This window comes from Mugil cephalus, chromosome 5 (genome assembly GCF_022458985.1).
Source record: "Mugil cephalus isolate CIBA_MC_2020 chromosome 5, CIBA_Mcephalus_1.1, whole genome shotgun sequence".
In the NCBI taxonomy this organism is placed as follows: Eukaryota; Metazoa; Chordata; class Actinopteri; order Mugiliformes; family Mugilidae; genus Mugil; species Mugil cephalus.
In genome coordinates this window covers 10,802,390-10,829,972 of record NC_061774.1, presented here as the reverse complement: position 1 = coordinate 10,829,972, position 27,583 = coordinate 10,802,390, and the positions used below count along the sequence as shown (strand labels likewise).

At 43.0% G+C, this 27,583-nt stretch overlaps 1 protein-coding gene across 2 annotated transcripts in view; it reads right to left on the bottom strand.

The window, feature by feature from the left end:
• pcdh11 (protocadherin 11) overlaps window positions 1-27,583 on the bottom strand; it is a 129,521-nt gene that overhangs the window by 57,070 nt on the left and 44,868 nt on the right. For both annotated transcript variants that reach the window (XM_047584788.1, XM_047584789.1), the window contains exon 4: window positions 19,227-19,286. In XM_047584788.1, the coding sequence (XP_047440744.1) occupies window positions 19,227-19,286 (60 nt within the window). The remainder of the gene's footprint in view (window positions 1-19,226; window positions 19,287-27,583) is intronic.

Below are 27,583 nucleotides of genomic sequence, written 5' to 3'. Positions count from 1 at the left end.
CTTTCACCGTCATATAAAATATCTGAAGTCGTCTTCTTTTTTCAGGTCAAGGGCTGATGGAGAGATTAAGATGGGACCCCCTACCTACTATATGTGTTCTACATTAAACTCAGCCTAGTGCTGTTTATAAATATACATTATTATTATCATCATGTTGTATTCATTTCCTTATTTCAAACATGTGCAATAGTAGGGTGGCCATGCAAATGTTGTAAACATACCTGACATAAACACATATATATAAAAGTGTCTAATCAACCAAAGAATTTGCGACCCACCTGCAGTCCTCCGTGGACCCCCTAGGTGTCGCGCACCCCCTGTTGAAGACCTATGCCTTACTACTTATGCAAAATAGGTGACCCCAGTAACTCAAAAACTTTAGAAACTCAAATCAAAACAAACCCTAAATACTCTGATAATGTAATCAGTGAAACTGTACAATAAAACAGACTACCGCTCCAGAAACAGGACATCAAACGATTCAGCCAGCAGTAGTCTAAAAGCTAACTCATCCTGTTAATAATGGGAATTTTCCAAACACATAAAACTGTGTTTTAATTAACAGAGGTTTGTAGTGCACAAGAGATTATCAACAGAAAGGAAACACGTATCTGAAGCCTGGTTTCATTTAAAACCCACAACTGCGTGGCGCTGACTTCTAATTTCATCAGGCTTCGCACAGTTTTCGGGCACATCAAAAAAAACGCGCGAACGTAATCGGTGGCCGCTCGAACGAAAGCCCGTCGAGGGGACCCGTTTGTTCCGAATCATCAACATAATTGGAATTGTTTGGTCGGGGATGTCCGCGTCCACCGGCTGACACCTTCCAACATGTGGCCACACAAATCTCTACCTCTAGACTTCCAAGGTCTTGTAATGCCAATTTATTTGAGGAGATTTTCTCCTGACTTCAGTGAGCTCCGTGACACGGGGGTCCTCGCTCAATTACAACCTCCGCAATCTGAGAAAACAAAGCTTTGCTGAGTGTGTTCCATTAGCAATAACATCAAAGTGAAAAAAAAAACACGAAATAAATAAATAAATAAAAAAGATGCATCAAGCTGCCTGGCTGCAGTTTGTGAAAATATTTTTAAAGAGCGTATGATGTGATAACTTCAAGCTACACTGAAAGCCTTAAAACGCCTCATCCCTGGGGTCCTCATGCTCCTAATAGTTTAACGCTAATGAGATCTTCTGCTCTCTACAGCCTCCCACATAACAGTTTATTTCATAGTATAAATACCTTTGAAGGTGGGGAGAAGCGCGGAGCAAGGCACAGAGACGGGAAGCGAGCTAGCAGGCCACAGTCTCTCGACTTGCCAAAGCTCGCTCATGCCTATTTCAGGGTTCATTGGTGGAACTCACTACAGCCTGCTGCAGTTCGGCTCATCTGCCTGTATGCAGCCTGCGAAAATAATGGCCGAGCAGGACTGCGGCATTCCAAAAATGTCAGGGCTGTGCCACAGCACACTACCTAAGCTGTTTGGAGAGGGTGGAATACAATCATACACATATATATATTTTTTTCCACCCGTAAATAGGATGTCGGAATTTATCAAAAGGAAAAAAGAAGAAAAAAAATAGAAAAACTTGTCAGGTGGCCGCAACACACACACGCACATTTGAACATTCGAACATATGCGCACATAATGCAAATATTCACAGTGGAAAACTTGGTCGCGCGTGCCATCTGCTCATGTGTGCCGACACGAGAGACGAGGACGCCTCAGCCAAGAAGCGGCGAGCAGGGTTCAAGTTGACGTCCCGTGCATTTCTGGCGAACGCAGCACGTCTCAGGCAGCGTGATAAAACTGTTGCAAAACAAAACACCTCCTCATCAAAAGGGGCTAATAAAGTCTTCAATATACTTAAGTGTAGTCTTAGATAAATAGAATACCCATTTACCTCTGCATTGGTGTTCAGTTGTCCAAAGTGTATTGATGGACTTATTGACATTCAATAAAGGGAAACCCTCTCAGCAGACCACAGAGAGTGGTGTAAATCCTGTAAACTTCTGAGTGTGCACAAGGAGCAACTTTCCCTTAACGCAATTACTAGACAGCAATAATGTCACCGTGCGTTCGAACCGGTTTTGATTTACAAGTGGACACGGTGTTGCCTTTTCATCAGCTTATTATTATTAAGTGGTCCGTATATGTGTGTTTCCCCTGGACAATCGCCCTTCTCGCTTCACTCTTAGTGAGGTATTGATCGTCCCAGTGCACCAGCCCCTCCTGATTTCATTAGGCTAGCTGCTGTTAATTACTCCACACTCTAACCTTTTGCTGTTTCATTTGGACCAACAAATTGGGTGAATTAAAAAAAAAAAAAAAAGAAAAAAAAAAAAGGAAACGGGCGTAGGAATTGAAACGGAGAGGAAGGAAAGAAAAAAAAGAAAAAAAAAAGGCAGCTGTAACTGGTGGACCGCCGCCCGACCTCCCCCACCCCCCACCACCACCCCCTCCCTTTCTGTGGCGTTTGTGTCAGAATCCCAAGCGGCATAATAATTAAAAAAGTTCATCAATGTTCTCTTTGCTCATCAAATTATGCAGAAGGAGGCTACTCCGGTAATTGTTGCAGAGGATTCATTTATGAAAACCATACCAGCCAGATCGAGTATGGCTGTCTGGGGAGTTGGAGGATTATGCCCCTTTTTTTTTTTTCCCTCCACTTCTGTATATTCATAACAGGCTTCCCAGATCCAAGCACACAGATCATTAAAACATTATTCATTTATGCATATTTATTTACAAGTAGGATGTGACAGTCTTAACGAACTTCTAAATTTTGTTTTACACTGGATCAAAATGCAGAACGCCGTGTTACTGACACACCAATTTGTCTTCTTAGGGAAGGTATTAAAAGAGTATGATGTGACACATAGCCGCAAAGTTATAATTAGACTTCATTTAATACCTTATGTCATGAGCTTACATGCGCAGTGCATGGCATCTAAAGCGTACTTAAATCGCAGGGGATGTAATTGATTAACCATATGAGGTCGGGAAGCAGATGATGAGGATGATGCTCTAAATCCATGTTAAATCAATATAGCCACTTCCTACACATCGAGGGATTATTGACAGAAATTACCACCAGCTGTAATTGCTGACTTACAACACATCAGATCATTCCTGACTCGGTGCATTAATGTGTTTATTTGTACAAATGAGTCAAAAACATTCGACTGCCGCGGCCGCTCTAAGTAATCACCTGCCTCAAAGTGGGGCAATGTATCAACGCGGATACATTACCGACCAAGCAAGTGACATTTATGGGATCTTTTGGATCCATAATATGAGAGATGCCCTCTCCTCAAGGTTGAGCACAGTCTAGTTGAAAAGATTCTACATGATGCAGAAGGAGCCATTCTGAGAACTCCCTTCGGCTGAGATAATAACTTCATCATAATTAGCTTGTGGTGCTCAGGAGTGTTGAATTGTCGGTTGCAGTGGGATCTGGGCTGATTTATTGCTTGATTTAATTACGTATCAAAATTCAATTAGACGTGCTTTCAGCCGAATTCAAAGTGAGCTTTGTCAAGCTGTCCCTTGGAATCGGGTTCAGCTTGAAGGACATCCTTCATAACGCGGTGACATCTAACTTAATCATTATCACTTACTAAAAATCACTCATGTGATAATGGAAAGGAGGGAGGCAAAATGTTTGCCAGATTTAGGATAAGACGAGCGTTGTTGTTCTTTTCTTTTTTCTTTTTTTTTGTTTTTTACCTGGCGTTTTTTTTTCTTTTTTTTTCTCCCCCACTTTTCTTTCCTTAAATCTCAGCTTACATCAAACGGCATCAAATAGTGCGAAACAGACCTCGATTCAGTAGCGATGTGGAGAAGGTTGCAGGTACTTTACCAAGTGAAGATACATGACAAAATGCTCTTTGAGGTTGACTACGGCTGGGGAAGTGTCTGGCTGTCTGTACCCACATCACTCAGCGCCTGCTCACCCCCTTTTGCTCCCGACTACACTAGGGAAAAAAGGGGAGCTGTTCTGAATAAGTGTCACACAAGCCTCCAAGAGCTACATTGATCTCTACTACTATGCAAATTTAGGATGTCATGGTGTCTATGCTAAGAAGCCAAGGAAGGGAATGAATATTTTAGCCGGAGGTCTCCGATTGAAGTGTGGTCCGTTACAAGTATTGTAAATACATTCTTTGACAATTTTATTAGGTACACCTACTATCTAGCCCCCCCAACCCCCCAACCTCCATACCGAGAGCCGCTTTTTCTTAAGACATTGATTCAACAAGGTGCCAGCGATGGGATTTTGATCTATACTGACTTGACATCAGTGTTTTTGCAGTTTTTCAGTGGCGCAAATGCTGTGAACATCCCACTTCACCTCACAGCAGAAGTGTTTTATTAGGCTGTGATCGGGGGACTGTACAGACCACTGGAGTAACATAAAGTAATTTCCTGGAACCATCTTGAGACAATGACACATTATCTTGCCAGAAAACTCCTCTCCAAAAAAAAAAGAAAAAAGAGAAGAAAAAAAAGAAAAAAATAATAATAATAAAACAGAATGAAGGGTTGCACCTGGTCAGCAATAATGTTGCTTGAGTTTATGGAAGCAAGACTATCATAAATATACCAAGCACTGGCACACATGAGGCACTTTTCTGCTTTCAGTCAAGCTTCCATTTGTTTCCTACAATATCAAGTATTCATTCCCCTGCAGAGATAAACACCTTTCCCTTTCTCACCGCCAAGTCACACCACGTTTCAGCATGCTGGCTTTGGCTTCACACTTTGCTCTTTTATTTTTTCGCATATTGTATTTACTGTTACAATATACAACGAATAAACACTTACAGAGCATAACTGAAACAATAAAAAAAGGAAAAAAGAAAAAAAACCCATGCTATTGCCGCTAACAGCCACGCTGGCAGAAATGGGCACAATCGTGTCACGGTGATATAGTTTCAGAGACGACCGAAATCATAATCAGCTTGCCCCTGCTGCCTTTTAAGACTACGTAAATATATGGGCCGCAGTCATTCTTGCTGTTTTTTTTTTTTTTTTTTTTTGTTTTTTAATAAAGTATAAGCACAGGCAGACACACTATCACTGGCCAAGTATGTTACTCACAATGCGCCACTGTCCTCCTCCCGACTCTGATTCACTCTGATTAACACATTCCACCTACCTTGACTTGACTTAATTCTCCTGTTGTTTGGTGATAGCATGCTGTAGCTGTCACAATGGATAATTATCTTGCAAATGCATAACGACATCCAGACCTTTGCAAGTGGCAGCCTCTGCATTATAATTACAATATTATTTGCCACAAGAAATAAAGACTTGCATAAGCTCCAGCGTACGTAAGTGTATGTACTTTGGTATGAGTGCTCCAGAAAAACACAGATCACTGCACTGCAGCATACTAACGCGCTGTCCGCAGTATTTTCCCTGGAAAATAAGTAAATAAATAAAAGAATCCGGTTAGCTGTAGGCTATCGGATATATTTTTCTCCTCATGGCCAAAAATTGTGACTCCATATTACCCCATTAACCTCAATGTCAGCCCTTAATGTTGGTGCCAAGCAGCACAGATAATTGAGTTTAAAAGGTTTTTTTCATTTCAAAGTATTTTTTTTTTTTTTGTCATGGGTCTTCCTCTGTGCATTATACTTCCATTATACTTTAGTGTATTACACTGTGAACACTATAGCTTCTTATAATGCCTGAAGGCAGTGTAGTCTCAAATCAAATGTGGACTCCAAAAATGACGAGGGCAACATCTGACCGGGCTAATCTTCCAGGCTAATGCTAGCTGTCACTTGGTTTCACTTAGTTAATTTCACTCAGTAGGTGAAAATACAGCGGACAAATGAAATCTGGGCTGGTTTGGGATCATTTCGGCAATTCACAATATGTTCATCCACCCCGTCCAAGTCAGGCTGTGTGCATGACTGCACTGAACGTGCTCCGCTTGTGCAAATAGGAAGATGCCTATTGTATCGTGTGTGTCTTCACATGACAAGTAGGATGCGGTACAGTTGTTTAAGCTTAGAGAATCACCCCATAGGTCTGTCAGCGTCATCAGATGGCGTCAGAGTAGCCTCCTCATTCAGCCATAACATTACGACCACCTTCCTAATATTGTGCAGGTCCCTCCATTGTGCCTCTATAACCATTCTGACTCATCAGAGAATGGACATGAGCCTTCTGAGGGTGGCCCCGTGGTGTCTGGCCACAGGATGTTTTGGTGGGAGCCTTTGGGTGCTATGAGTTGAACCTTGTGCTGTTTTTCACGTTTTTTGAGTGGTTCCTAAACCGTTGTGTGTCTGTGTCAGGCTATAGTATGTTGCATTTATGTAATGAAAAACTGGTACAGAGAAAACGAAATGTTATTTATGCATACATAACAGGGATTTATCTATGGTTGGCTTACCTGCGGTCGAAAAGTTCAATAAATAGCGGGCTGGACCTGCCGGCGGGTGACGCACATCGGCAGTAGTGACGTATATTTTGAGCGACAGAGATTTAAACACATTTTATTTTATTGTTACAAAATGACCATAAATTTAAAATTGGAATTATATTAAAAAAATATGGCTAAATGGCTAAAAATAACGAAGTTAAATAAAATACATTTGAATGAAATACTCGATAACAAGGAGAAGACTATATGTGCTGCAATGCACTGTGGGAATTCAGTTCATGTTACGACCGAAGATATAGATACCATATATATGTCTATGGTTACAACCATGAGTGTGAGTAGTGTGGCATTCAGTTGTTGCGTAGTTCTTGCTTGTTTACTAGTGAGTGAACGGTTAATCCCTTTCTGAGGCAGTTAGCGTGAAAAAGTGAACGACTTTGATCAGCGTCCTTGCTCCGCACCGCTCGCCTCGGAGAGCCGCAGCAGAGGACCGAAAGAGCCGCATGCGGCTCCGGAGCCGCGGGTTGCCGACGCCTGGTGCAGATGGTGGCTGGCTGCTGCATTTAGCTCCTGTATGATCTCTATGCTTCGAATGCATTGTTTTTTTTTTATAATGAGCTACATCGCCATAAGCAGTGGGCTGGTTAAAGTAATACACAAACCTGATCTAATATTTTGGGTTTGTTTTGTGAGCAACTGGGTTGAATAAGTCTTCTGTCTGATATGATATATTTTGTACGTGTCTATTCTATAAATTTTAACAGGTTTTTAAGGGGCAGCTTTAGTATGAAAACTAGGCTGCTGGTCCCTTTGCTTGCGCGATGTACCCAAGACAGCAACCACTGATGGTGAGAAGTGCCCCGCGTTTCACGCTCAGTTTTTGACAATTATGAGTAGGTTACACCATCTGGGTACTCATAGTGCACCGCATACGTGCCAGTGTGAACGCACTGACACACTCGAATTAGCAAGTGTAAAAGCAGAGGAACACAATAAGAGACGCTGACATTTGATAGTGTCTCGATTCTGCTTTCACGGAAGAGCGCTCTGGACATCAGGATCAAGCAGCAAAATTAAATATAATGTAGTAGCTGGTGACACGTGCGTGGAACCAACACGCTTAACCGGACAGCAACTGCACCGATCAACCCTGCCTGTCTGCGTGGTGAGTCACATAGCCTTGAGTCACTGTCTGGAGGAGGAGGAAGCCGCCTTAATAAGGAGGCGCATGTAATAAAGTGGTCACTAAGTGTACTGTCAAACAGGGAACATTGAAAAGAGAAAGGAGGGCCCCATTGATGTGTCAAAACTTCAGTTTATCAGGACTTGTAGCGCGGATTGTTCATCCGTTTGATCTCTCCGCCACTGAAACGTCTGACAGCTCTCCTCATTGAGACTGGCGGATGCATTGTCCATAGATTGTGATGTGCGGCGACGTGCCGAATCACAAGCTCATGTTTGAAGCAGGACGCCTGGATCATTGTCGCCCGCTGACAAACATGATGATACTGATTAATGACTCTCAAAACATTTACGGTGCTAATCTCTTGAAAAAAAAAAAAAGAAAAAGAAAAAAAGAGCTTAGTTGCTTCTGTCTTAAATTTAAACGCACGGCTGATGGCCAAACGGTTAGCTACTACGCCATTCAGCGAACGTCATCTGGGATTCAAAATGTATTCGCTGTCACTCTTCACATATTACCGCGGGCATAATGATTTCACAAAGAAGCTCGTGAGGCATTAACAATCCAAACGACTGTGGCCTTGTTACAAATTTCAATGAGAAGCCCACAACGAGAAGAAGTGATAATACTTTATTAATGTCTATGCGAATAATGGCTCCCGCGCTCTGTTGAAACGTTGACAGGCCGTGCTTCAGACTTTATTTGTTACCATTCCGGTTATTTGTAATCAGATCCCCACGTAGGAATCTGTTTGTTTTTTAAGAGATCAAATTTCACATAGAGATGAGAGCACTAGTTAGCAATACGCCACATTATGAGGTACACCGGTTCAATTGCTTGTTAGCGCAAATAGCTGATCAGCTGATCACATGGCTGCAATTCCAACGCATTTAGGCACGTAGAGGTGATCAAGACAACTTGCCGAAGTTCAAATCACATCATAGATGTGCAGCCGACAAATCCCCAGCAACTGCGTGATGCTGTCATGTCAATATGGACCAAAATTTATTGAGATGTTTCCAACACCTTGTTGAAAGTATGCCACGTAAGGCAGTTCTGAAGGCAAAAGGGGGTCCAACCTCTTACTAGCAAGGTGTACCTAATAAAGTGGCCAGTGAGTGCACTTCTTCAATTGATCTTGTGTATGCTACTGTATCCAAGAATGAAGATAACACATAATTTAAATGCCCTTTAGAATAATGAATCATTGCTTATCCCATAAGTGATTAAAAATGAGATAATGCTTATGCTACATTGTTGCAGTTTTAGCACCAGCACCACCGCCCTGATTGTACTTCTCACACCTCATAAGTACGTTTCTCCAAAGTGACGGAGAATGGTGTCAAGTGAAGAAGAGTGTGAATGCTGTCAGATTTTTAATATCGCATTTTCTTTTAGTGCTGTAGATTTCTTTTCCATCACATCATTTTTTCTATGGACACAAAACAACTGGAGATGGTGCAGGTGGTAAAAGCCTCTGACACGGCAGCATGTGTTTACTTCCTCTAGTGAAAAGGTAATAAAAAGCTAAAGAACGAGCAGGTGAATAGACTTTTTTTTTTTTTTTAACACACAGGAAGAAAAACACAGGTTAAGACTTAATTACAGAAACATCCTATTCACCCAGCACAGAAGCACTCCGTTGACCACTTCTGTTTAAATATTAACAGTCAACATACTCAATATTCAAGACGAGACACTTGTTCCGTCTCAGTATGCCGACTTCATGAATATTTTTTTTTCTTTTTCTTCAGGTAATCCATAATAATCCATGAATGTGAAAGCGAAGCAAGATGGTTACTTAACAGTTCTGCAAATACTCATGATCGCCACCACACATTCATGTCACTTCAAGGTTTTTCAAGGAATTTCAGGAATATTTCAGGAAGTACCCTGAGAGTGGACCGCCTGTCCCGACACTGACAATATTAGATTGTCAAAGTCATGATCTGTGTCACTAAAGGAGGGACGGTTCCTGCCAATCGATGCACACGATGAGACAATTCTGGGTCCATTCCCTGAGTTTAAACTTTACTAAAACATAACGACAGTTGAACTAAGCACTGAGTCAGGTTTGACATTTTTTCTTCTATGCTTCCTAATGACATCTGTGTAAAACATGCACTGTCAATTGTGCAAAATAAAGTAAAACAATCCTTGCTCCAAAGATACTGGCAGATAGTAGTAGTTTGATGAAGCCTTATAGGTGGTTTAGAACAGGGGTCAGCTAACTGATGGAGAGATTAAGTAGGGACCCCCTACCTACTATATGTGTTCTATATTTAACTCAGTCTATTTATAAATATACATTGTTATTATCATTTTGCATTCAATGTTAAGATATCCCTTATCTCTTAACTATGATATGTTGGATTAATGTATATTTAAAGAAATTAAAACTTTTGGGGGAAAATAATAAAAAAAGATAAAAATGAAAAATGTCTAATCAACCAAAGATTTTGCGAAACCCTCTCCTGCAGTGCCTCCACGTACCCCCTAGGGCTCACCCCTTGTTGAAGACCTATGGTTTAGACTTCAGCGTCAATTTGACGCCAAACCTGAGGCGACCAAGCACACGCAGACCCTAGCGTTGTAGCTGACGTGTATCTCCTCTGACGTGACAACGCAGACCACAAGAGCTGTGATTTGTCCACTTGGTAGTAGCGTGTTTCCGCTGTAGTATTTCTGGCTGCTTCTCCACCTCCGCAATTTTCAAACTGATTGTCTTGGATCAATAAAGATGGAAAACATCGAGGAAAGCTCAAATGAGGAGGTTCGACGATGCAAACGTGTGACTCGTCTTTGGTGAAAGTGAAGCAGGAAGTAGAACCATAAGGACACAGCACTGACTACCGTTTGGATGGAGCTTTCACAGAACGAGTCAGACTAACAAGCATACGCTGTGCCACGGCGTCTATAGTGCGTCCTGCAGTACCCTGAACCAGCCTTTACAGTCACCGTCTCCAGGCGATCCATGCTCGCCTCCCTAAAATACGTTGGTGTCTCCTGGCAGAGAAGCACACGGTACAGACGAGCTGTACCGCTGACGTAACTGATAAGCCACCAGCACGGTGCCTTGTCTCTTCCCCCCGCTCGCCTCACCCAATTGGGGTCCATCACCATCACAAAAACAAACTCCTCCTCGCTGTCAGGCTAATTTTTCCTCCCCCTCCACTACAGAGCACTAGTCATATTAATATCTTTGTAGAAGGCAAATGTGTGCTCCAGGAGGCCAGTCCCATGTGCTTTTTTTTCCAAACCTCTTGCTGTTTCTCTGGCCACAGCCAAGTGCATTAACATATGTTCTCACAGCGCACAGTGCTACTCTGCATTGGTAAATGCCTTATTACAGCACAGCCCGCTCTGTGCTCTTTCATTGAATATCCATAAGTAGTAAAACACAGCCATATCTGCCCACTCAGAACAGTAGGGATGTGTCTCACATGACAGGGGGGCTCCTTAACATTTAGTCAGAGGCCCTCTTTATCAAATTGATATTCCTCCCACTCACAGTAATGGCGGGTGGTAATAATGACAAATAAAGGCAATATTGCTACTGCATGGTACGTACTGAGTGTAATAAGGTCATCTGCTGGTTATGTTTTTTTGCCTCGTGTATTTATGCCTTTTTAGCATGCAGAGTCAAATTCTCTCAGTGTGACTTACATCTCGAACGACTATGCCAGTGTGAAATATGCAAAGGCGGAGGGTGAGAAAAATATCCCGAGCAATGCAGCCCGTTCTCGCCTGGAGAGCTTACATGCCCGTAATCATCTCTAAAATGCAATTTCCTCTTATTATTCCATTTGTTCTTTTCCTCTTTTCCGTCCGAAGTAATATAAGACGTATCAGAGATCATGAAATCTGTGTCGTAATATTAAAAAACACATAAACCCGTGCCCTTCACGACTGGTGAAAAATGAGAGATGGCACTCGCTATTGTGAGAACAGTCTCTTTGCAATAATGCACAGGCCACCATGTATTTTAATAAAGCAAAACTAACGGGGCACACCTCAGCGAGGCGGGGCGCGACGCGTTACTTTAATGGTTGCGTTTAAACCTGCAATAACCTCGTCGATGGCGCCCAACAAAACGCTTAATCCGCATATTAACCTGAATTAGAAGTGCTGCTTGTATGATAACTATAAATTGCGAAAATTGGAAAACAGACAATGCACCCACTAGGCTATCTCTGGATGCAGCTTGCTGATGATTATGTTGATTGCTGCTCAAACACAGCTTTGGGTAGATTATGTTTGCACATCTCAAAACGGCCACCAAAGTCGTTTACGCTTACGGACACGGTGCTCCTAAGGGTTTTATTCAACTTTTCTCTTCTTGTTTTTTTTTTTTTTATTCATTTCTAATTTGGGCGATCTTTGTTCTGTCTGCTGTGGTGATCTGAGGACACGTTCTCAAAAGAATGCGTATCAAACGCTACAGAGAACTTGTCTCACTCTTGCACAAAGAACTGAGGGACGGCATCCACATCATCCCACTGCACCACACGGCACTGATTTATAACGGCAGGGAGGGAAAAAATAAGAGGCCAAGATACATCACTGAAACATGAAGGCATTGAATAATACTTTACTCATAAATAAAATCATTAAAAGAAGCCTTTTTATATAACTTAGACCGTGACTATCTTTGGCATTTTATGATTAATGCTTCATCAATAAATGATACATTTTAGATTTCGAGGGTTTTTATTTATACATTTATTTATGTTTTCTAGTAATTTTTCATGGCATTTCTTTTTCTTTTTTTTTTTCATCGCAGCAGTTTTGACAAGCCATATCACCTGAGGAGAAAAGTTCTGTTTGCTTTAACTTTTGAGGTCTATTACTTAGACAATCTAGTTTGCACCAGTGTGCAAACTAATGAAGCCTAAAAGGCTTCGTTAAAGTCATTAAACATGAAAATCTAACTCCGCAGCTTTTATCTACTGGCAAACACTTACTCCCTGGCAAAAGTTGTTGTTTGAGGACTTTTCCTGCAATACACAACAGCACCGAAAACACCCTTGTGCAACTTCCAGTGCTAAATTATTAAGTCTTAGATTAATTGCATTATTTTTAAGTTTAACTGGTATTTGATCTTATATATAATTAACCGCGAATTTAGATTAACTATGCTGCAAACAGAGCTCCCGGTGGATAGCCTCCACGCGGCAGTGGTGCGTGCTCCAGCGATCAGTGCAGCAAAAGTCACTTTGCTTGTGATCAATGCAACAGAAGCGACGGTGACAGGCAATTTCCTATTAAGGCAAATGCATGAACAAGGCTATGAAGGAATCCCTGAATGCAACATATTCCTCTTTTTTTTTTTATGCACGTCGAGTGCAACATGCCTCCACGTGGAATTGCCTGAAAAGGTCAGAAACCAGATTCAGACACTGCTTAAACCTCTGACTGAAAAGTCTAGGAATACTACCAACAGAAGGAGCTATGGGTGACCTAAAATAATAATGCCACACGCAATTCACTATTTATGCACTCATGCAGAGAAAAACAGATGGGTAAGGTCTCCTGACTTGGCACAAGGAATATCTGTTGAAACTGTGATGATCAGACAGTGCAAAGGACATTACATGAAGTCAGCCTTTTACAGATGGCATCCGAGAAGAAATCCTCTGCTCGCAAAATGGAACAAAACTGCAAGATTATACTCAAAAACATGAAAAGAGTCCTTATGAGTACTGGCAGCACATTTTTTGGCAGCTGAAACCAAAATAAATTTGTTTGGATCAGATGGAGTCCGGCAGGCACAAACCTGTCCATGTCTACTACAGTGACTGGCGATTGTTAAAGTGTGCTGGAACTGCACGAGTGCAAAAAGTGCAGAGCAGATGACTTCTCTGGATGGCACCATCAGTGCATATTGTATCGCCAAACGCAGAATAAAAAGACAAACTGTCTTGAGATGCTCCACACGAGAGGAATTTCCCAACGTGACAGTGATTCTAAACACAAACACAAAAATCAAGTTTTTAGAGAAGAAAAAGAAGGAAACACCATTTGGCCAAGGGCCAAGTATGTCTCATGACTTAATCCAAATCTAGGTAAAGCAACAAAGAGCAACTGAAAAGTATTATCTGTGAAGAATGGCGAGCCACAAGCTCAATAAGTGCCATTGAAAAATAATAGGAGACGATCAGAGTATTAACCCATAGAGACCTGAACATCTGCTTGCGCATAAAAAAAGCTTGGTGTGTTTGAATTACCGTAACTCACCGATGAACAAAATTCAAAGTGCAGCTGAACACTGGGAAGTTGCCCCGTTACGGTAATTATGACGCACGGCTGCTGTCGGCTTCAGGTTGGAGAAAGACGAAAGACCAGGGAGCCCCAGTTGGTAAAAACGAAGTCCGTTATAGCCTTGAGATGTCACGAAGGTCTTCCAGACAAAAGCGCAACTTCCCAGTCAACAGAGCAGACCACAGTGGGTGTCGGAAAGTCAAACACCGCAGGATTTAACATATCACATACATGATACATTCCGGCTTTAAAGGGTTAAAAAGGGAAAAGAAGAGAATCTCTTGTTTTTACTGCATCAAATTCTTGCTTCATTTGGAAGAAAACACACAGTCTGTACTGCGCTATGTTTTGTTAAACAGAAAATCTAGGTTTTAAAACCCAAGGCAGACAAACACGATGAAAAATGAACACTGCACTACAACCTGTAACGATACACAACTATACGTTCTGTACTGGGTGTATTTATTTAGCTGGAGAATCCTTTTCTGTCTGCCGTAGCGTTGGCCATAATCTAAATTATTTAACACAGCATTACTATATCTCTCCCTCACCCCTTGATCGTACGTTACTACTACTGTATACACCCACAGTTTCCATGAGTGACTCCTACTTTTATCGTATCATTGTGCCGCATGCCCAGAGGATGTTTACTCCTCAGCAAGATGAAACGTGGCAATAGCACTCGTGTGTACGACTGTGGCGTGTGGCCTTACGCGATGAAAAAGCAGGGTTGCTGAGTTCCTGTTGGCCATTGCTCCGTCCGCTGCTTCCGCAGACTAAATCTTCTGTCCTCAGGTACACAGTGTGTTGTCACAGCAGGTCAAATGCAGTAATTCTGCATTTTAAAAAATACACCTTGGGTGCACTTCCTGCACCCTTTGTGCAATTCAAATGAGCACCTCAAGTAGGATCTGTGAAAATCACATTTCGCCGGCCTTAAAAATAGCCCAAATCAGGCTCGACTCTGGGGTTTGGTATTATCCGCAAGTCAGGCTAAGATGCTTATACATTAGCAATCTAGGGGCCCAGGCAGCTGGACCGCAGTCACGGAGCACACAATGACTTCCCATTAATAGGCTGGGAAGCATCAGGAGAGCCCACCCTGAGCAGAGATTTCCACACGGATATGGCCTATGGCACAGGGGTACCTGCCCCTAGCCATCTGCACTGATTTGACAAATGATTCTATATCAAAGGCCTCTGCACTGATTTGGGTGGTAATTGATTGGAAGCGAGGCCCTCAAATCCCTGATTGGTTTAGCTGGATGTGGCGGCGGCGGCGGTGGTGGTGGGGAGGTACGCTGTGGTAAGAGAGAGGAAAGGACAGCCAGCAAGAGAGAGAGCGAGAGAGAGAGAGTACAGTGCAGGAGATCTGGGAAATATACCACAGAACTCTGCCTCATTTGTGCTCTGAGAGAATTCACAAAGACATTTTTTAGATATTCTTCACACGGTATGCATGGCATAGTTTTTTTTTTTTTTTTTTCAGAAAGAACGTCCCACATCATCTTTCCGCTTCCGTTTCTTTGTCTAATGCAGCTGTCGGGATATCCAATTTGTTAGTACACCCGTGAAGACTTAATTTCACCATTCAAAAAGAGCAGCTCGGTGCTGCTATTGTACGCGCATTCGGCAGTGGCCGGGAGTCAGGCCGGTCACACTCCTGGTGAGCTACAGTGTCTTGTCACACCTCTCCGTCATGGCCGTCCTTGGGCCACTTCTGCGGAAAACAATGCCACAATGCCTCCTGTCTCGGGAGGTGATCCAGTCATTCAGACTCGTACAGTTTTCAACCGCGCACCTGTGGCCTAATATATCCCTTACCATGGCATGTGCTGTCGCAATGTGATAATCAACGTCATTCACGTCGACTTAACGTTGCAGCTGATCGTTATGTCGTTCGGCAGCGCAGAATGGCTTGGAAAGGTACGGTGGAAGCAATCAAACCGCACTCCAGGATTAATTTAAATACCATATGTGGTTTTTTCAGTGGAATTACAACAGAGCGTGAGCGTAAGTGTGAATTTAGTGACGTGAATTCGTGCAGCATTCCAAGTGTGACCGTTAAGTGTGCATATTCACAGTGTCAATCAGTCACTCGTGCTGTGACCAGTGTCATGTGGTGTAAGTCATCCATCCTACAGTATGACATGTTTTGGGGACAAACTGGGACACAACAGAGGCCTGTTAATACAAATGTGACAGTGATGCTATATAAATATAAATATATATATATATACACATATATGTGCCTACTGCCTTTATCACATGGTAAGCTCGCTTCACCGCATACCTTTTGCCATTTGACACAGACATGTGGTGCTTGCTAGTGACAGATGCTGTGCAGCACTTGTCCCAGAGGTCACAAATGACCTTTTGGATTGTCTTTTTTTCAGTCACAAAGCATTATTTGCTTGACGATGGCCACCAATGCAACCCCAGGCACTCAGATGGAGCCGTGGGTTGTTGCTGCTTGTCTTCTGAGATCACATTTACCTCCAATGCAATTTTATGCACGGGGGGCGGGGCGGGGGCACTTGCGAGAACATGGTGGACGCGGGCCTAGATGTTGACGAAGATGCCTCACTAACCACCCATGGTCCGCCTATAACTAAGCTTAATTGCTGCGTGGCCGGCCTCTTGTTTGGATGCCGGAGGGATTGTCTTTTATTATACGGCATGAATCATCATTAAGATGTGCTTATTCAGTGCCCTTTCCCCGCTTAAAAATGCTGCCGCGCACACGATCTCTTAAGCATTTTATCTGTGACCATCAGCGTGTTTACATTCGCGTCCCAGTCGAACTTCACAGGATAAACCACACTTCAAGAAGCGAGGGGTCTATCTAGCAAGTTCATCACTCAATTTCTACACTGTTATGTGACATTTCACTAGAGAGCTTTTCTTTTGTGGAAAATAAAACTGTGAAATGTGTGGAGAATGAAATCGTGAAATGGCATCCCGCCGTTCCACGGCATTAGTTTACCATAGCAGTTTCGGAGCTGGCGGGAACAAGGTGCAGTGCAGGTCCCATATTGTCAGAGGTGCTTGATCCCCACCCCCATCCTTTGCCCTCTCCATCTGTCACCCATTTAGATTGTGCTGTTCACATAGACATGCACATGCTTGTGCATGGATGCACACACGCATACAGACAATTGTGTCAGCCAGAACGCCTCCATATCAAATGGCAGAAAAGGAAGAAAAAAACCTCATAACCAACTTCTTATTTATAACATTTTGTCAAACGGAGAGAAAACTCGTTTACCACTTGCGTTACAAATGTGATTCCGCAGTTTAGGCGCTGAAATGCGCGCGCACGTGTGCATCCCAGTTCCCGCTTCAGCCCTATCCTATTGCGCTATAATGAGAAGCCGTTACTCATGCTGTAGATCCAGAAGAAAACCCTGTGAAAAACTGACACAATTTCCTACAGCCTGAAGCCTGGTGTCAGAAATATGATCCTACCTTCACCTCTTACCCCGGCTGCCGTACTGTAATGATGCTTTGAGGTGAGCCCACTCATCAATTATTCACACAATGCAAGATTTTCACTCTTTATCTTCTCGCCAGCTAGAGGAGACCATTTAAGAAAAATGGAGTCGAAAATAATGGAAAAGAGTGGAATAAAGCAGAAGGACGCTTGTCGGATGAATCAGAGAGTTTGCAGTGGACAGACAATGCTCTTGATATGAGTTATAATTGTAGTTTAACAATGTGTGGACCCCTGGGATATTCACTATGCAATATATGGCCTTCAGACTCGGATCACTATGGAAACCGAAGGCCCTCAACGACCTGCAATGCCCACCCACTTGGACAGCCGTTAATCATCTTCGCTCAGATCCTGGCACTGCAGAATTTGGCCAATGTGTCAAGAAGCAATTATATATACTTAGTGCTCGGGCACCCGATCTCCTCCCTCCCCTCTCTTTTCTCGCTCTCTCACTCTCACACTCTTAATATAATCACAGAGTAGTCAGTTTAAAAGCCCTCTGTTCATTTCACTATCTATCTGGGGGATGCACACAATGCAGATGAAGGGAAGTTTAAAAAGAGAGGAGATATTCTATTCTGAGAGCCATTACAATCAGAATCTTCCGTACATATAAATCATATCCAGCCATTTACTCATTTTACCAGCCTCCTGAGCTGACTGACATGCTAAATTACCCCAGCTGCCCCATCGCATTCGTTGCACATATTGGGCTGGTGCGGACCACGGAGCCTAATGCGAGCTGACTAGAGGGAGATTATGTTCCGCTGCTAACAGCTAAAACGCGAACAACACTATCCGCAAACCCACGGTGTTCCCCCATTACATCAGCCCTGATCAGCTGTGTAAAAATAGAAAGGGAGGAAGACGCAACGAAACGGTAAACGCTCGGCCAAGGAGAAACGCCGTGCAGACCTGCAGAGGCGCGTTCCGTAGAGCCGCCGAAAGTTGTGCGATTTTCCACGCCACTCACTGTTGTTCCACCAAGAGGAGTCCAGACATGGAAAGAACAGGTCCTACGTGAAGGACGTGCGGTGTTATTTTGCCCTGACAGACACACAAACAGAGGCTGATTGCCTTCCCCGCGATTGACACAACCGGGAGAAGGGCTATCATATTTTGTTATTATTTACTGTCCTGCAGATTTTAATGCCACCAAAGTCATTTTGGACAGCTAGTTGTGCATTAGGGACGCAGAGCGGTGTTAGGCTTTGAACGGCTGATGACAGCCTGTCAGACAGCTTCCATCCATCGGGCTCCTTTTACCAAGGTCCACTCTTGCAATCAGGCTCTCTCCAACCATAACGGCCATTCATCCAGAAAAGGACACAGGCATTTTTGACACGTTCGGTGCTAAGTGAACTGAAATTGTGTGAATTTCGCTGCATAGCACATTATCACATTTGCAAGCGGCATGCGGGAGGAGTAAGGGTTGAAGGGGAGAGTTACTTCAGTCAGCGTGCGGAGATGACTTGAGACCATCAGAGGGAGGTGATGACTTTGACTGTGCATGTGCAGAGCTAATTAGCATTGAATACATCTGCCCTTTTCGCCTCATGTCAAATAAATCTTGAATAATTAACAGAAGGCAGAAGAGGAAGAACAGGAATTTGACGTTCTTTTTTTTTCCTTTCCTTAAATCAAATGATCTTTTAGAATCCCTGATGAACATATTCCATTTGCGCATTCTTCGGCAATGAGTCTTTCAGTCATGTGGCGAACGCAGCATCAGATTTGTGACAAGATGAGAAGGGTCTTGACATGATTTGCACACAAAATGCAAATAGGCTCGGAACTACGAGAGGAGCATTACATTCTTAAAATATCCGCAGTTATTTCACATAATCTTGTTTTTCCCGAGCTTGAAAGCAAAGCGGAGCTTACCTTATGAGGACAAATAGGGGGCGGTGAGTTAAAAGACTTCTCCGGTGTTTGGCTCAGGTTCTACAAGAAAAACACATTATCAGGGACATGTTTTCATTGGAGGGCATGTCCAGGAAAATCTTCAGTAATAAGAGTAGCTGCAGCTTATTTCCTGGTCCTTGCCTTTAGCATTTTTTGCAATATATTTTAGAGGGGTCAGCTCCCACTCATTGCTGTCCGCTAATCCAAGCTTTTGTTGACAGTCACATTTTAAATCTTTATCTTGGCGGCATCATCTTATCGTACATCGTGCGCGTGGGCGCGGCGACGCATTTTGTGTTGTTTTCCAGTTTCCCCCCTTACCCCATCTCTCCCCCCACCCCCCCGCCTTTTCTTTCTATCCGTACACAAAGATTACAAATCCTGCTTTGTGGGAGTTTCGCGCCGAGCATATGTTCAGACTTTTGCGCGCACGCCTGATTGCAGTTTTTGAGGTTAAATGATTATCACATTGTTAATACAGCAATACATCACTCAGATACAAGAAAACACCATTAAAAGGCAGACGCAAGGTAAGTCAACAAGCCAACAACAGATGGTCCCGCTGCTTGTGATTATGCAAAGATCCAAAGTATTTGCATACTCACAATGCTATCGTAAAAAAAAAAGGAAAACAAGAAGCCATCTTCAGCTGACCTCAGCGAGACATAAAAAGAGCAGCGGGTGAGGCGAGCCCAGCGGGGAAGTGGATGGGCTCTGAAAACTTCTCCGCGAATCTAGAGAGGGCTCGCCTCCTGGGAGGGCCCTGTTGGTTTCCAAGCAGGTGCTTTCAGTTATGTCCTCGTATCCAATTATGCGCCTGTGGTATGTCTGATGCTGCGTGACACTATTAATGGCTGCCTTATGGTATCACCAGGACAGAGGAGACACTCAACTCTCCAGACTCTTAACATCTATATTTCATATCGCGACGTAGAGGCAGAACACCTCACTGGCCAAGGCGGCCGAGAGAGGGGGAAAGAAACAGGCTTTCACTGTAGCGTAAACATCAAGTCATGAAATATGAATGAATAAATGGGCCTTGCTGGGATGGTGGGATTAGTAGACAAAATCTTCCCTGCAGACTGAGGAGTAGGAAATATAGCCATGATATCTTAATTGATGTGACAAATAAACATGAATAAATGTATTTGGAGATAGTGGCGGGGAAAAGAATTCCTTTGCGTCCGTGTGTTTCCACCGGGTAAAAAAATAAAATAAATGACCTTGATTTCAAACATTGCCTCCAAAATCGGGACTCACACATCGGCGGTTTAAGGGGATGAAAAATTGAGGATAGCTCAGCTATTTCTAACCACAGCATTTCAAATACAGACGATCGTGTGCCACGATCCACCCAGTTAAAAGTTAATTAGGGGGTAAAAATGTTTGGCTTATAAACACTCACGGCCTGAAGTCGACTTTATCAACTGTTAAAACGCCAAAGAGAGAACGCAAAAGGTAAAAATCTTAGTACAAAATCAGATGCAAAATATGTTAAAATTATTCAGCAGAAAACTGTTTTTTTTTTGTCTTCTTCTTTCTCGAGAGGTTCATTTAGAGTCGCTTTAAAAAATTGCAAGTAAACAACAGAGTGAACAGATTGAACAGCTACTTTACTTGGGAAGTGCGGACCAAGTCCAAGAAACAGTATTAACAAATGCAGCTATAATGTGTTCGTCAGAACTCTGCTTGGATGTGGTGCTTTGGTTCATTTGAATAAAGGTGCCTGTTCAAGTTTGATGCAAACGCCAGATGCATTTAAATCCCGCTCCAATTCTCGCGCACAAACACGTAGCCACATCTCTCGCATGCCTGTAATCGCAATTATTCTATTTGCGCGGAATATCCCTTTATATTTTAGGCCGTGTCCCTTCGTAACCCCCAAACGTAAAAGGTAATTATCTGTGATTAGTTTTTCACCGGTGTGGCATTCAGCATTCAGCTTTCGGGAGAAAACGCTCAGCGGAGAAATGAGAAGTGAAAAACTAAGGCGGTGAAAACAGACGTCATTTTTCAGCTCACCTTTTGCTCTGGGACGTTTTGCATCTGATAAAGAAACACTATTGACAGGGCTTGCAACAGAGGGCTTTGGATTTCACCGCATATTGATGTTTTTGTCTTTTCAGAGCGCTCGGGGTGGTTATTGTAATTTAATGAGGCCCAGAGAGCACAATGCTATCATATGTAACAACACTTTTTTTTGTTTCCAGAGGAAACGGAAAGACAACTGAAACATGATGTTTCTCCGGGCCGACGTCTTGGAGACAGCCCTCTCTGCTGTGTCTGAGGCGCGCCTCGGCGCAATTCTCACCCTCGCCGAAGGAGCGACTACAACCTGAACTCGAATCGTCCAAATCTCGATATGTCTTTAGATTAATGTGCGGTACAGTGTGGAGCTCAGCAGGACGCCAGCACTCTGCTTCTACGTGCCAGATTTAGTATACAGCAGTCTAGTCACATTCAACAAGCCAACTTCCCCAACAAGCGCCGTGAAAAAAAACAAGAGCACCATTCAGTGCTGAGTGGACAGGGACTTGTGGCACATTTGCGTTTCTAGCCCCATCAGCTCAGCCTCCATTTTCCGTGCACACAAGGAGGCTTTATACTGTCGTCCTCCCCGGCTCCCTCCGAAGCACCGTGCTTCATTTAGTGAACTGCGTCTCTACCAGCTAGTTACTGTGTTTTCAGCTCTGTTTGCCACCACGACATTGTCCCCCATCAGCACCCCCCCTCCCTCCCAACCCCTAACCCCCCCCCCGCCCTCCCAATAAAATATAGTTCTCTCACTAGGATTAAAGGAGCAATGTAGTTCAAGGATTATCAAATGCCTTTGATCATGTGACTGCCATGTTTTTGATCTGCAGCACATAGCACCAAATATATTCTCTTTTTCTTGCCTTCTGTCTCCATCCCTCTCCACGGATTTCCCCTTGCTTGCTGGTTCTCTGCAGCGTGAGAATAGTTCTTGACAGGCACAGAGATAGAAGAGAATGCCACGAGCGTAAAACACATATATTTGCAATATGATGCTCACGCCGATTATCAGTCTACGCAAACAAGGGCTGTGCAAGATAAGGGTGCTGGTGCTGGAGTTTGATGACATGTTGATGAGTTTATTTTTTTTCCTATTCTGAGTCATGTGCAGTCTTCTCTCACCTTCATTTAACACTTCTAAAGCGATGACATAGATGTCTGGAGAACAAAGAAGGCAGGCATAGGATGTTTTGCCTTTGAAACCGTTAAGTCAGGTTTTCGGATGCCTTCATCCCCCCACCGCAACCCCAACTGCACCCCGCTGATGTTCATTAGCAATTTCTGAGCCCTGGGCTATTTTGAAACATTTCAATTCTTGCGTTATTATTATTTAGTGGCTGACTTGGACATGCAATCAAAGCGTCACGCAATATGTGCAACACTTGTATCGCAAAGCCGATGCCCAGCCTAAAAAATCATGTAATTGTGAGCCAGGGGATCTGTGGCTCATATTTAGTCGCGTACCTCAAAAAAATATTCTCTATCCTCATCGTGCAATCCCCTCCTATTAATGTCATTGCCAAGGCAAAAAAAAAAAAAAGGAAGTAACATATCAAAACAATTATTTTGATGTGGCTTCAAGCAACACAGCATTTCAACGTGAATGGCACTCGAACCTTGAATCATTATGAGGCGTGGTTTCAGGCGAAAAAAGCCCATCAGAAAATGATTGAATATCATTTTAATGGGTCGAAGCCTACAGTTGCGAGGCTTTCATACTGTCTACCTGCCATGTTAATAGATAGACCACGTCAGTCAAGCCGAGGAACACAAAATCAACATACAGACAGGCTGACAAGACATAAGCATACTGCCTTCCATCTCCCTCTCAGCTTGGCATGTTTATCTAGTCTTCCATGTGAGCTTAGTGCAGTACTGTGCATATGCATACAGAATGAAGAAGGTTCAGAAACTAGCGCCGGAAGGAAGCTGCACATATAGCACAAGCTCTTTGAAATTGTGCCAGGGTGGGCCTCATTTGCAAAGCAATTTGACAACAAAAGTAAAATACTCCACAACCTCAAACCAAATTCTAGAGATGCCAACTGGTACTGGCTCTGCAGTTTGCTGAGAGAGGGAATTGAAGAGGGTTACATCCAGTGAGTGTGTGTGTGTGCGTGCGTGCGCCTCTGACATGGCTTATTTGAGAACCTAGCATTGCACCAGTGCAATGTCATGATTGCTTTGGCAAGGAAAGGGGTCCTAATTTACATGAGGGGAATTCCTAGAGGCACACAGGAGGTTGCCTTTGACCGAGGTGCCAGCAGGCCTGCAGAAAAACAATGTAATTACAACCTACAAAGCTGCTGCGCAGGACCACAAACTAGTAAATAAGTCGGTTGTCCAAATGGACAAGACAGAATAAATGTGGTGGCGCTGGATTACTCTTTATACACTCAAATCACATTTAAACTGCAGGGCCTATTGGACTTAATTAAATTCATTGTTTGAATATGTGTTATGCAAACGGCCTGGTACATTTTATTCTTCTCAGGTAGACTACAAGCCTGCGCACCTCCAACATTAAACAGCCTATCGCTATGTAGCCGACCGCCGTCCCTCATTCCTCTTTTTTTCTTTCTTGTTCCATGTTGTTTTGAACTGGGACTATGGGCTGTTTTTTTTGTTTTAATGCAGTGTGGCTGTGGATTAACTAGAGAAGGATTTCATTCTGACTATGTCTTTCTTATAATCTAAAATACATTGAGAGAGATTAACATAGTTTTTATTGCCTATAGAATATTTTATATTGAGATATTTTTTTTTAAAAAATGACAACATTTATACCATTTTGACGGAGCAACAAAGCCGCTATTCAGTGCTAAACATGCCATGTACTTATTGGCTCAGCAAAGGTTTACATATCACTTCCATGGCCATGACATCTCTGACACCAAGTGCTTCTGTTTTCAAGCCATTTTAACCTGAGAAAGCAGAGTTTTTCTTCATTTTTGACATCAGATATCTAAACACCGTGTGTACTGACTTGGAGGTTTTAGGCCGCTATTTACAGGCTGTCATTAGAAATGATCCATTTGTTGAACCAGTGAATTAAGTAATACATTCTGAATCAATAATTCATGTGTGAGGACTGTATTAGCATAGCATAAGAAAAACTACGCCAGTTTTTTTTTTTTGCTGATTATTTCAGTAGTGGTCTAAAATGAATTATGTAAACCTCCTGATTAGGTCGCCTTGGATTAAGTCGGATATAATTATATGGGTGTTTAGAAAATTTGTGACCATTACAAACAGCGTGTGTGTCTAAAACATCAGCGAATACCACGGACCCACTGTTGTTCCGGCACTTTGGTGAGGAGGGGCAGCTTGATACAAATTGAGGCCATGAGACGAGAGACTGCGCGCCGAAAAGCTCTCTAATCCAGTCATATTTTGGGCGACTTTCTAAGATAAATACTTTGGCTTTGTCTTGATGAGAGAGCCTCGCCTCATTTTAAGTGTCTTTGGGATCCGGATCAATCCACATGGCGGGAGTCAGACTTGTACACTTGACCATATAATGCGGCGTGCTTGTCGAAACCCCGAAATGCATTTCTCTCTTCAAAGTATATTTCTTGGCCTGCGCTCGTCACTCACTCCCTCTAACCAATTTGTCATTCTAAGCCCAGCCTCAGCGCTGCCAGCGCCCGGATGATAGCAGTGGGCCTTTCTGATCCAGGCAGTGGCTAGGGAGCAGGCCAAGTGTTACGCGCGACACCCTGGGACACCGAGCAGGCGCTTCTGCCGGCTGATGCACGCCTCCACGGCCGAGAGGAGCTGGCTTCGCCGATGCTTTCGATTCGACACAGAACGGAGCTCATCTACTTTGTGGGGACATTTACTTTGTGTTTGCTGCACAGCATATGGATTTGTTTGTGTATTTTGTGAGCAAGTGTGAATGAGCGTGTGTGTGTGTGTGACAGAAAGATTAGAAGAGGTCTCATATATGAGTGTGTGTGGGGAGCTTTTTTTTTTTCTTTTGTTAATATAAAGATACAATTGTGCTGAAATGAGGCTAAGACTTTCTTTTTCTGATGTGCAATTACAGTCTTTGCTAAGTTCTGATGACCTATAGTAGTGCTCCGCCGATGTCCCTTAGAAGTCAGTCTATTTTCCTCCGCTGGCAGGCGTTCCTCTCAAGAGCAAGAGGCAACACAACACTTCTGTCGTCACTTCATTACGGCTGTTTAAAACAACCGTTAATGCCCTCATTCAAATGCTTGGATGCTGCTTTGCTGTTAAGCTTATCAGCAACAGTCGACCAATTTATTACCGCAGTTCTCTCTCTAGTCGGGCGAGCAGAGTATTAAATCCATCCAAAATTACATTAGTTGTACGTTGTTAGTGGCGGCTTCTCATACTCGGGAAAAACTTTTTTTTCTCATCATGTTAAATTACCATGTGCCACACATTAAACATTTCACTCAGTGGCTGTTCAGCCGACTGCCTCCATGACAGAATGCGTGAGGACAATAAATATGATACGAAACAGTGCATGTGGGCACGAGTCTGGCGAACGTATGCTAATCGCGGCCAATTACAGACAAGATGCTCTGTTTTGATGAGCAGCCTGCTCTTCTCTCAGAAGAGATGCTCGATATCGACCTTTCAGACCCCTGCGTCTTCTTGTTGCTGTCTTTCCTAAGTGTATTTAAGATTAAACTATGCATGGCCAAAGCATCTCCGCGGGATGCATTTATCTTGGCATATAAACTGTCACCCGCCATTTTGCACCCAACAATCAGCTCTCTGAAAATAGACCCCTTCATTTGTCTGCGAATTGAGACCCTAAGTAGCTCATTGAATGCCTAGCCCAAGCTTTCTCGTTAGACATTGATACCCATCTCACACAGCAACACCAGCCTTTTATCTGTCTGAGCGCGAGTCAGTATTTGATTGGGAGTGAATCTAGAAGGCTCCAATCAGTTTCCCTTGTATGAGCACAGTTAACATGTGTGTGACTGCTCCTTGAGCACTGATGGCAGAGACATGGGCGATTAAGGCCAGAGTCCAATCAAACCAGCTGTGTGCCATTCTCCCCATGGCACTAGCCGTGCCAGGCATGTGTTCCACACTACTAGCAGGCAGAGAGGCTCCAACCAAGCCCCCAGTCTGGGGAGTTACGGCCACACATGAACCAGGACATGTAGGCAGATTGGGGTTTTAGCTATACAAACAATTTTTCAGAGACAGAGCTGCTATGCAAGCAGAAATAATCTCATTGGTTTCGTTAAACCTCAGCGGAGAGCTTTTCTGGAAGAGGAGCAGTAGGCTGTTGAAGTCTAATGTAAAACACAGGGTTACTAATATCACAAATCATGCTTTTTTACCCCTGTAAAAGAATGAATTATGCCATGCTGGTCATACATTTCCAAAAGACAGCATTTATAGTTCGTTACTATGTATTGCTCAGAGTGGTCCATCAAACTATCTTTTGCTATGAAATACATTATGGTTATACACACCCCGAGATCAAGCCTGTATTCTTTCATCATTAAATATGAAATACTTCCCTAAGATGCCTATCTGCCTAATAAATTAACCTTTTATAGAGGCTATGTCACAGTATGTCACAGCAAGCGGACGTCGGACTTTTTGCCGCTGAGTGGCAAAACGTGACAGTTGAACATTAGTTTGAATAATAGGCTTTAATAGCATCAAAATTGTAAAAAATTATTTTAAAAAAAAGCAGTCCGAGATATATTATACAGATATCTGCCAAATAAAAGAGAAGTAAATGGATCGCTGCATTACGAATAAACAACTGGAATCCAGGCACAGAAACATGGTGTTGTGGTTCACATTTAGTGTCAGGTAATATTAATTCATGCTGTGTTTTTTTGATGAAGTCATACCTTAAGGTCTTAAGTTGCGTCCTGTAGGGCTGTCAGATAAGTTTGTGGATGCTGTTATTTTGGCGTAGCTACAGCTGACAGTAACCATTTCAGTTCCAACAATAAAGCAAAAAACTGAATATTTGTGATCACTCCTCTTCATCCTTTTAATGTCTGGTCAGATGCTACAGTATTGTATAGCTAACGTTACTTCTCAGTAAAGCTCTTAGCGTTTGCATCTTTTATTTAGCTACATTTATCACAACTGAAATGATCTAAAACTAATAGAAACTGAGGCCAATCCACTTTTTCAAATCCATGCTAGCTTGTATGGATCATTGTTGAGTCCAGTTGTCCTTAATTTGATCTGATAATCCATATTTTCCCCGGTCTCGCTGTATTTACTGATACATTTTACACTGTTTTTGCCACACAGGGGCGCGTGGCCCCGAGTGGCAGTGACGTCAT